At 31.2% G+C, this 12,953-nt stretch overlaps 1 protein-coding gene across 5 annotated transcripts in view; it reads left to right on the forward strand.

Moving 5' to 3' along the window:
* The first annotated feature begins 2,590 nt into the window (after nucleotides 1-2,590).
* LOC133646964 (receptor-type tyrosine-protein phosphatase zeta-like) overlaps nucleotides 2,591-12,953 on the forward strand; it is a 131,094-nt gene continuing 120,731 nt past the window's right edge. For 2 of the 5 annotated variants that reach the window (XM_062042941.1, XM_062042942.1), the window contains exon 1: nucleotides 2,591-2,765. In XM_062042941.1, coding sequence (XP_061898925.1) covers nucleotides 2,705-2,765 — 61 coding nt within the window. In that variant the 5' untranslated portion in view covers nucleotides 2,591-2,704. The remainder of the gene's footprint in view (nucleotides 2,766-12,953) is intronic. The other 3 variants (XM_062042940.1, XM_062042944.1, XM_062042945.1) reach the window with 3 other exon arrangements.

A 12,953-nucleotide genomic window follows, 5' to 3' on the forward strand; every position in this document is an offset into this window, starting at 1 on the left:
TATATTCATAATAACAATACTTATATTCATACTTACATTACTTATATTCATACTCACACTACTTATATTTATACTTACATTACTTATATCCATACTTACATTACTTATTTTCATACTCACACTGCTTATATTTATACTTAAATTACGTATATTCATACTAACACTGCTTATATTTATACTTACATTACTTATATTCATACTAACATTGCTTATATTCGTACTAACATTGCAGCTATTAAAACCTCAATGAATGACTTACTTATATCAAATGTATTACTGACTTACTTACTTACTTACTTCCAAATTATTACTTACTTATTTAATAAATATTATTTACTGAAATTATTACTTATTTAAAAGTATTACTTACTTCAAAATGATCACTTACGTACTTATTTAAAAACAAAAACCTTTATAATTATTACTCACTTATTTAAAAAAAAAAAATTCCTTCAAAACTATTACTTACTTATTTATTTTAAAATTGTACTTATTATTTATTATTATTAGTTATTTAAAAATAATTACATCTTTACAGTGATTACTTGCTTCAAAATGATTACTAACTTACTGTACTTATATCACATTTATTACTGTTCTTACCTCGTAATGTGTACTTACTTCAAAATTATTAAAATATTAATTACTTTAAAAAAAAACAACAACCCTACTTTTAAAAAAATAGTATTTACTTTTAAAATGTTTCTATTTCAAAATGATTACTTATTTATAATAGTTACTTATTTAAAAAGTAATTTCCTACTTCAAAACGGTGACTTTTTGATGTAAAATCAAAATTATTACCTACCTTTTTAAAATATTTATTATTTCAAAATTATTACTTATTTACAATAAATTACGTATTTAAAAATTGTAACTTATTTTAAAAAATTACTTACTTATTTTAAAGTATTTATTACTTCAAAAATGATTACTTATTTAAACATTATTACTTACTTATTTAAAAATATTTATTACTTCAAAAATGATGACCTATTTAAAAATAATTACATATTTAAAAATGAATAATTATTTTAAAAGTATTACTTACTTATTTAAAAATATGTATTACTTCAAAAAGTATTACTTATTAAAAAATAATGACATATTTAAAAAGTATTATTTAAAAATATTTATTAATTCAAAAATGATACATTTAAAAAAAAATAATTAAGTATTTAAAAATGATTACTTATTTAAACATTATTTGTTACTTATTTCAAAATATTTATTACTTCAAAAAGTATTGCTTATTTAAAAATAATTACATATTTAAAAATTGTTAGTTATTTAAAAATTATTACTTGCTTATTCAAAAATGATTACTTATTTATTTAAAAATATTTATTACTTAAAAAATGATTAACTTTATCAAGATAATTACGTATTTAAAAATGATTACTTATTTAAACATTACTAGTTACTTATTTAAAAATTGTCATTACTTCACAAGGTATTACTTATTTTTAAATAATTACATATTTAAAAATGTTTACTTATTTAAAAAATATGACTTGCTTATTTAAAAACATTTATTACTTCAAAAATGAGTACTTATTTAAAAATAATTACGTATTTAAAAAGTATTACTTATTTTAAAAATATTACTTACTCATTTAAAAATATTTAATACTTCAAAATGATTACGTATTTAAAAATAACTACTTATTTCAAAATGATAACGTACTTCAAAAGTATTACTTATTTAAAAAGATGTATTTCTTCAAAGAGTATTACTTATTTAAAAATGATTACTTACTTCAAAATTATTACTTACCTGCTTATTCAAAAATATTTATTATTTCAAAAATGATTACTTATTTAAAAATGACTTACTTTCCTATTTACTAATACTTACTTCGAAATGATTACTTATTTGAAAAGTATTACTTACAAAATAATTATTACTTACTTATTTAAAAATATTTGTTTTACTTCAAAATGGTTAATTATTTAAAAAGTATATATAATATATAAATATAATTCACTTCACTTAATTATTTAAAAAACAACTACTTACAATTACTTACTTTCCATATTTAAAAATAATACTATTATTTGCTTACTTATTTAAAATAATGATTACTTATTTAAAAATGATGACTTACTTGCTTATTTAAAAATATTTATTATTTAAAAAATGATTACTTATTTAAAATTATTTGAAAAGTATACTTACTAAATAATTATTACTTATTTAAAATTATTTGTTACTTCAAAATGATGAATAATTTAAAAATAATTACTTAAAATTACTTACTCTCTATTATTTAAACATAATACGTACTTCAAAACTATTATTTATTTAAAATAATTAATTATATAAAAATATGACTTCCAAATGATTACCTAAAAATAAAAATTTTACTTTTTTCAAAATGATGACTTATTAAAAGTAGTTAAATATGTAATCTATTACAATGAGTTGTTCGTGTAATCTCTGGGGAAAAAAACTGAAAGTATGTTGTGTGTGCGCGCCTGCGCGTGAGTGTGCCGCGTGCGCGCGCGTGTAGGTGCGTGCGCGAGTGGGCGGCGTCAGTGTGCGCGAGTGAGACGGAGGTTCGGTCCAGACGAGCAGGAGGTCGCGCGAGGATCCACGCGTGCACGAACCCCGCCGAGCACAACTCCGATGGATGTTTGAGCGCGCGCACGTCGGGACCTGCTCCGGTTTTGGCCGAGTTCGAATCCCTTCCCGCTCACGAGCATGCACGGCGGGACCTGCGGGCCGCTTCTGGCCACGCTGTGCCTCCTCATCGTGGACCGAGGTGAGTCCAGCTGATACACCTCCAAGTGCTCCTGGTCCTAGTTCTGGTCCTGGTTCTGATATGCCTCCAAGTGCTCCTGGTCCTAGTTCTGGTCCTGGTTCTGATATGCTTCCAAGTGCTCCTGGTCCTAGTTAGGGTCCTAGTATTAATATGCTTCCAAGTGTTCCTGGTGCTAGTTCTGGTCCTGGTTCTGATATGCTTTCAAGTGCTCCTGGTCCTAGTTCTGGTTCTTATGTTTCCAAGTGCTCATGGTCCTAGTTCTGGTTCTTATGTTTCCAAGTGCTCATGGTCCTAGTTCTGGTTCTTATGTTTCCAAGTGCTCCTGGTCCTAGTTCTGGTTCTTATGTTTCCAAGTGCTCCTGGTCCTAGTTCTGGTTCTTATGTTTCCAAGTGCTCCTGGTCCTAGTTCTGGTTCTTATGTTTCCAAGTGCTCCTGGTCCTAGTTCTGGTTCTGATATGCTTCCAAGTGCTCCTGGTCCTAGTTCTGGTTCTTATGTTTCCAAGTGCTCCTGGTCCTAGTTCTGGTTCTTATGTTTTCAAGTGTTCCTGGTCCTAGTTCTGGTTCTGATATGCTTCCAAGTGCTCCTGGTCCTAGTTCTGGTTCTTATGTTTCCAAGTGCTCCTGGTCCTAGTTCTGGTTCTTATGTTTCCAAGTGCTCCTGGTCCTAGTTCTGGTTCTTATGTTTCCAAGTGCTCCTGGTCCTTGTTCTGGTTCTGATATGCTTCCAAGTGCTCCTGGTCCTAGTTCTGGTTCTTATGTTTCCAAGTGCTCCTGGTCCTAGTTCTGGTTCTTATGTTTCCAAGTGCTCCTGGTCCTAGTTCTGGTTCTTATGTTTCCAAGTGCTCCTGGTCCTAGTTCTGGTTCTTATGTTTCCAAGTGCTCCTGGTTCTAGTTCTGGTTCTTATGTTTTCAAGTGTTCCTGGTCCTAGTTCTGGTTCTGATATGCTTCCAAGTGCTCCTGGTCCTAGTTCTGGTTCTTATGTTTCCAAGTGCTCCTGGTCCTAGTTCTGGTTATTATGTTTTCAAGTGTTCCTGGTCCTAGTTCTGGTTCTTATGTTTTCAAGTGTTCCTGGTCCTAGTTCTGGTTCTGATATTCTTCCAAGTGCTCCTGGTCCTAGTTCTGGTTCTGATTCGCTTCCAAGTGCTCCTGTTCCTAGTTGTGGTTCTGATACGCTTCCAAGTGCTTTTAGTCTTAGTTCTGGTTCTGTTACGCTTTCAAGTGCTTCTGGTCCTAGTTCTGGTTCTGAAACCCTTCCAAGTGCTTCTGATCGTAGTTCTGGTTCTGATACACTTCCAAGTGCTCCTAGTCCTAGTTCTGGTTTTGATACGCTTCCATGTTCTCCTCGTTCTTGTCCTGGTCTTAGTTTTGGTTCTGACACGCATCCAAGTGCTCCTGGTCCTAGTTCTGGTTCTGATGCGCTTCCAAGTGCTTCTTATCCTAGTTCTGGTTCAGATACGCTTCCAAGTGCTTCTGGTCCTAGTTCTGGTTCTGATATGCTTCCAAGTGCTCCTGGTCCTAGTTCTGGTTCTGTTACGCTTTTAAGTGCTTCTGGCCCTAGTTCTGGTTCTGATACGCTACCAAGTGCTTCCAGTCCTAGTTCTGGTTCTGACACGCTTCCAAGTGCTTCTGATCCTAGTTCTGGTTCTGAAATGCTTCCAAGTGCTTCTGGTTCTGGTTTTGATACGCTTCCAAGTGCTTCTGGTCCTAGTGCTGGTTCTGATACGCTTCCAAGTGCTTTTAGTCTTAGTTCTGGTTCTTTTACGCTTTCAAGTGCTTCTGATCCTAGTTCTGGTTCTGATACGCTTCCAAGTGTTTCTGGTCCTGGTTCTGGTTCTAAGACGCTTCCAAGTGCTTCTGGTCCTGGTTCTCCTTAAATGTTCTGCTCCGCCTCTAACTGATTCTAGTCTTCTTTGAAGAGGTTATGCTCCACTTCTAGTCACTATGCTACACTTGAAGGTTCTGGTCCACTTCTAAATGATTGTGCTACTTTTAAAGGGAACTGCACTTTTTTTTATGTTGTTTATGATGTTTTTCCCGGTTTATTTGGGTATGTACTCCATTTATGTCTTTGGCTCCAAGTTCCATATTTAGAGAGTCAAAATTGCTTTCATCCCCCTCTCCCGGCTTCTGTCTGCTCCAACGTCTCACTCTTCCTTCGTGCTCGCTTCTATAAGCAGCAGGTCATCCTCAGTATATTCAGCTTCAAAAAGATAAGGTTGTGAATCCTCATTTGTCCAAAAATAGTCGTCTTAGTTAGTTGTTACCAAGTCTGCCATGATTAGAACACACTCGCGTTTGTTTACGGAAGTAGAAACACACATTTGTTGTCAGAAGTCAGGTTGTAAATATTACATATTGTTATGAAGATGTCTGTTACTACATTATATGTATGTACTTGCAGTGTGTATATTGTACATATTACATATTGTTATGAAGGTGTCTGTTACTACATTATATATATATACACTTATATAAAACATATTACATATTGTTATGAAGGTGTCTGTTACTACATAATGTAGTAACAGACACCTTCATACCAATATGTACTATATACACACTGCCAGTATATATATAATGTAGTTACAGGCACCTTCATAACAACATATATGTACAATATACACACTGCAAGTATATATGTATTGCAGTAACAGACACCTTCATAACAATATGTAATATGTTTTATATACACACTGCAAGTATATACAGTATATATATAATGTAGTAACAGACACCTTCATACCAATATGTACAATATACACACTGCCAGTATATATATAATGTAGTAACAGACACCTTCATAACAATATGTAATATGTACAATATACACACTGCAAGTACATACATACAGTATAATGTAGTATATACTTGCATTGTGTATATTGTACATATTGGTATGAAGGTGTCTGTCACTACATTATATATATATACTTGCAGTGTGTATATTGTACATATTACATATTGTTATGAAGGTGTCTGTTACCACATTATATATATACTTGCAGAGTGGATATTGTACATATTACATATTGTCATGAAGGTGTCTATTACTACATTTTATATTTGTATATACTTGCAGTGTGTATATTGTACATATTGGTATGAAGGTGTCTATTTCTACATTATATATATACTTGCAGTTTGTATATAAAACATATTACATATTGTTATCAAGGTGTCTGTTACTACATTATATATATATACTTGCAGTGTGTTTATTGTACATATTGGTATGAAGGTGTCTGTTACTACATTATATATATATACTTGCAGTGTGTCTATAAAACATTACATATTGTTATGAAGATGTCTGTTACTACGTTATATATATACTTGCAGTGTGTATATTGTACATATTACATATTATTATGAAGGTGTTTGTAACTATATTATATATATACTTGCAGTGTGTATATTGTACATATTACATATTGTTATGAAGGTGTCTGTTACTACATTATATATATACTTGCAGTGTGTATATTGTACATATTACATATTGTTATGAAGGTGTCTGTTACTACGTTGTATATATACTTGCAGTGTGTATATTGTACATATTACATATTGTTATGAAGGTGTCTGTTACTACGTTGTATATATACTTGCAGTCACTGTGTATATAAAACTTTGATGGAGGGTTTTAAAGTTGTTTCAGAGACTTTGAAGGCTACAATGATGACTCTCATTAGCTGTGTCTTGCAAACATTGTTTTTAATCATCTTTAAAATCCTAAAAATAAAAAAGACATGTGTGTTCTTGTCTCTTATAATGATTGTGACAGCTACATTCCAAAAAAAGTGCAGTTCCCCTTTACTATGGTACATTTTTAGTCTACTTTATACTATGGTACATTTTTAGTCTACTTTATACTATGGTACATTTTTAGTCTACTTTATACTATGGTACATTTTTAGTCTACTTTATACTATGGTACATTTTTAGTCTACTTTATACTATGGTACATTTTTAGTCTACTTTACACTATGGTACATTTTTAGTCTACTTTATACTATGGTACATTTTTAGTCTACTTTATACTATGGTACATTTTTAGTCTACTTTATACTATGGTACATTTTTAGTCTACTTTATACTATGGTACATTTTTAGTCTACTTTATACTATGGTACATTTTTATTCTACTTTATACTATGGTACATTTTTAGTCTACTTTATACTATGGTACATTTTTAGTCTACTTTACACTATGGTACATTTTTAGTCTACTTTATACTATGGTACATTTTTAGTCTACTTTATACTATGGTACATTTTTAGTCTACTTTATACTATGGTACATTTTTAGTCTACTTTATACTATGGTACATTTTTAGTCTACTTCATACTATGGTACATTTTTAAACTACTTTATACCTTTTGTTTTCGCCCTCTTTTTGTGCCCTTGTGTGCATTATCCTTTCCATCCTTATCCTTTCCATCCTTTGTAACTGAGCTACATGTGTGGAACAATTTCTCTTGTGGATCGTTAAAGTTTGTCTAAGTCTAAGTCTAAGTGGTTCTGGTCCACTTCTAAATTGTTCTACAGAGGAGTTCATGCTTGGAGGGACAATGGTCATTTTATTAGGTACACCATCTAATGATATTACATTAAGTGGTCACTTTATTAGGTACACCATCTAATGATATCTCAAATGATGGACACTTTATTAGGTACACCATCTAATGATATTACATTAAGTGGTCACTTTATTAGGTACACCATCTAATTATATCACAATAGATGGACACTTTATTAGGTACACCATCTAAAGATATTACAATAAGTGGACACTTTATTAGGTACACAATTTAATGATATTACAATAATGGGACACTTTATTAGGTACTTCATCTAGTGATATTACAATAAGTGGTCACTTTATTAGGTACACCATCAAATGAGATTAATACAATAAGTGGTCACTTTATTAGGTACACCCTCCAATGATATCAATTCAATAAGTGGACACTTTATTAAGTACACCATCTAATGATATTACATTAAGTGGTCACTTTATTAGGTACACCATCTAATGATATCTCAATTGATGGACACTTTATTAGGTACACCATCTAATGATATTACATTAAGTGGTCACTTTATTAGGTACACAATCTAATTATATCACAATAGATGGACACTTTATTAGGTACACCATCTAATGATATTACATTAAGTGGTCACTTTATTAGGTACACAATCTAATTATATCACAATAGATGGACACTTTATTAGGTACACCATCTAATGATATTACATTAAGTGGTCACTTTATTAGGTACACAATCTAATTATATCACAATAGATGGACACTTTATTAGGTACACCATCTAATGATATTACATTAAGTGGTCACTTTATTAGGTACACAATCTAATTATATCACAATAGATGGACACTTTATTAGGTACACCATCTAAAGATATTACAATAAGTGGACACTTTATTAGGTACTTCATGTAGTGATATTACAATAAGTGGTCACTTTATTAGGTACACCGTCTAGTGATATTACAATAAGTGGTCGCTTTATTAAGCACACCATCTAATTATATTATACATTAGGTGGACACACCATCTAGTAATATTAATACAATAAGTGGACACTTCATTAGGTACACCTTCTAAAAATATGAATACAATAAGTGGACACTTTATTAGGTACACCATCTAATTATATTATACATTAGGTGGACACACCATCTAGTAATATTAATACGATAAGTGGACACTTCATTAGGTACACCTTCTAAAAATATGAATACAATAAGTGGTCACTTTATTAGGTACACCATCTAGTGATATTACAATAAGTGGTCGCTTTATTAGGCACACCATCTAATGATATTATACATTAGGTGGACACACCATCTAGTAATCTTAATACAATAAGTGGACACTTCATTAGGTACACCTTCTAAAAATATGAATACAATAAGTGGACACTTTATTAGGTACACCATCTAATAATATTAATAAAATAGGTGGACACTTTTTTAGGTACACTGTCTAATATTATTAATATAATAAGTGGACACTTTATTAGGTACACCATCTAATGATATTAATACAATAAGTGGACACTTCATTAGGTACACCATCTAATAATATAAATAAAATAGGTGGACACTTTATTAGGTACACCATCTAATATTATTAATACAATAAGTGGACACTTTATTAGGTACACCATCTAATGATATTAATACAATAAGTGGACACTTTATTAGGTACACCATCTAATAATATTAATAAAATAGGTGGACACTTTATTAGGTACACCATCTAATGATATTAATACAATAGGTGGACACTTTATTAGGTTCACCGTCTAATGATTTTATTACAATAGGTGGACACTTTATTAGGTACACCATCTAATAATATTAATAAAATAGGTGGACACTTGATTAGGTACACCATCTAATGATATTAATACATTAGGTGGACACTTTATTAGGTTCACCGTCTAATGATTTTATTACAATAGGTGGACACTTTATTAGGTACACCATCTGATGATGTCAATACAAAAAGTGGACACTTTATTAGGTACACCATGTAATAATATTAATACAATAGGTGGACACTTTATTCGGTACACCATCTAATGATTTTAGTACAATAAGTGGACACTTTATTAGGTACACCATCTAATGATTGTATTACAATAGGTGGACACTTTATTAGGTACACCTTCTAATGATATTATTACAATTGGTGGACACTTTATTAGGTACACCATCTAATGATTGTATTACAATAGGTGGACACTTTATTAGGTACACCTTCTAATGATATTATTACAATTGATGGACACTTTATTAGGTACACCATCTAAAGATATTACAATAAGTGGACACTTTATTAGGTACACAATTTAATGATATTACAATAATGGGACACTTTATTAGGTACACCATCTAAAGATATTACAATAAGTGGACACTTTATTAGGTACACAATTTAATGATATTACAATAATAGGACACTTTATTAGGTACTTCATCTAGTGATATTACAATAAGTGGTCACTTTATTAGGTACACCATCAAATGAGATTAATATAATAAGTGGTCACTTTATTAGGTACACCCTCCAATGATATCAATTCAATAAGTGGACACTTTATTAAGTACACCATCTAATGATATTACATTAAGTGGTCACTTTATTAGGTACACCATCTAATGATATCTCAATTGATGGACACTTTATTAGGTACACCATCTAATGATATTACATTAAGTGGTCACTTTATTAGGTACACAATCTAATTATATCACAATAGATGGACACTTTATTAGGTACACCATCTAATGATATTACATTAAGTGGTCACTTTATTAGGTACACAATCTAATTATATCACAATAGATGGACACTTTATTAGGTACACCATCTAATGATATTACATTAAGTGGTCACTTTATTAGGTACACAATCTAATTATATCACAATAGATGGACACTTTATTAGGTACACCATCTAAAGATATTACAATAAGTGGACACTTTATTAGGTACACAATTTAATGATATTACAATAATGGGACACTTTATTAGGTACTTCATGTAGTGATATCACAATAAGTGGTCACTTTATTAGGTACACCATCTAGTGATATCACAATAAGTGGTCACTTTATTAGGCACACCATCTAATGATATTATACATTAGGTGGACACACCATCTAGTAATATTAATACAATAAGTGGACACTTCATTAGGCACACCTTCTAAAAATATGAATACAATAAGTGGACACTTTATTAGGTACACCATCTAATAATATTAATAAAATAGGTGGACACTTTATTAGGTACACCATCTAATATTATTAATATAATAAGTGGACACTTTATTAGGTACACCATCTAATGATATTAATACAATAAGTGGACACTTTATTAGGTACACCATCTAATAATATTAATAAACTAGGTGGACACTTTATTAGGTACACCATCTAATATTATTAATACAATAAGTGGACACTTTATTAAGTACACCATCTAATGATATTAATACAATAAGTGGACACTTTATTAGGTACACCATCTAATAATATTAATAAAATAGGTGGACACTTTATTAGGTACACCATCTAATGATATTAATACAATAGGTGGACACTTTATTAGGTTCACCGTCTAATGATTTTATTACAATAGGTGGACACTTTATTAGGTACACCATCTAATAATATTAATAAAATAGGTGGACACTTTATTAGGTACACCATCTAATGATATTAATACATTAGGTGGACACTTTATTAGGTTCACCGTCTAATGATTTTATTACAATAGGTGGACACTTTATTAGGTACACCATCTGATGATGTCAATACAAAAAGTGGACACTTTATTAGGTACACCATGTAATAATATTAATACAATAGGTGGACACTTTATTCGGTACACCATCTAATGATTTTAGTACAATAAGTGGACACTTTATTAGGTACACCATCTAATGATTGTATTACAATAGGTGGACACTTTATTAGGTACACCTTCTAATGATATTATTACAATTGGTGGACACTTTATTAGGTACACCATCTAATGATTTTAGTACAATAGGTGGACACTTTATTAGGTACACCATCTAATGATTTTATTACAATGGGTGGACACTTTATTAGGTACACCATCTAATATTATTAATATAATAAGTGGACACTTTATTAGGTACACCATCTAATTATATTTATACAATAAGTGGACACTTTATGAGGTACACCATCTAATAATATTAATAAAATAGGTGGACACTTTATTAGGTACACCATCTAATGATTTTATTACAATGGGTGGACACTTGATTAGGTACACCATCTAATAATATTATTACAATAGGGTGACACTTTATTAGGTACACCATTTAATAATATTAATAAAATAGGTGGACACTTTATTAGGTACACCATCTAATAATATTATTGCAATAGGTGGACACTTTATTAGGTACACCATCTAATAATATTATTACAATAGGGTGACACTTCATTAGGTACACCATCTAATAATATTAATACAATAAGTGGACACTTTATTAGGTACACCATCTAATAATATTATTGCAATAGGTGGACACTTTATTAGGTACACCATTTAATAATATTAATAAAATAGGTGGACACTTTATTAGGTACACCATCTAATGATTTTATTACAATAGGTGGACACTTTATCATGTACACCATCTAGTAATATTATTACAATAGGTGGACATTTCACCTTTACACGGGTAAAGACATGACTGGATGCTGGCTGAGGCTGAGCCAATCAGAGGCCACGATACTGAACAGCCCTTGGTCTTCAGTCACCTAGTGGCCAACACTACTGTATCATTAACATTCATAATCAATTTACACATTTTCAAGCTTCAACATGCTTAACGCGCGGCAAACAAAAACTAGAATATGCGTCAAAATCTGAAATATATCCAACATAAACAACTGTCAATTAAGCACCAATTTCTAAGCGCGACGAGACAATGGCCGACTTTGTGTGTTAATAAACATAGAGTATATCGATATGAATATACAGTATATGTATGAATAAATATTGATTATATGTATATACACACACACATATATATATATATATATATATATATATATATATATATATATATATATATATATATATATATATATATATATATATATATATATATATATATATATATATATATATATATATATATGTTCTGCATTTGACAAATATTAATAGGATTGTCTTGGTAAAGGTTGTGCTCGTATAAAATCACTAATGTTGACTAGCGCCCCCTGCAGACTGCAGAAGGGGTGAATAGGGATCAGAAGGTGTGTGTGTGCTCCTCAGACGTTGTCAGATGTGCTTGGCTGGCTCTCCTTTTTTTAAGAAGGAAAAAAAAGAGGGAGAGAATTTGGCAAAGAGGCTTTTTTTTTTTTTTTTTGGTTTTGTTTTTTTTATTCTGGAGATGTGAAGCCTTTTGTTGGCGAGCCAGTTTGGATGTGCTGGAGGCTTCGCTACCCGCAGAAAGATCTCCTCCTCCTCCTCTTTCACGTCCAGTGAAGCTTTGGGGCACGGAGGAGGTGGCAGGCTGGCACGGAAGAAGGAGGAGCAGTAGAATGTTCCATCTGGCCTCAAAGAGATACCTCAAAGATGTTTAAGTTCAGATGATGCCTCA

The sequence above is a fragment of the Entelurus aequoreus genome, linkage group LG03, assembly GCF_033978785.1.
Source record: "Entelurus aequoreus isolate RoL-2023_Sb linkage group LG03, RoL_Eaeq_v1.1, whole genome shotgun sequence".
NCBI lineage: Eukaryota > Metazoa > Chordata > Actinopteri > Syngnathiformes > Syngnathidae > Entelurus > Entelurus aequoreus.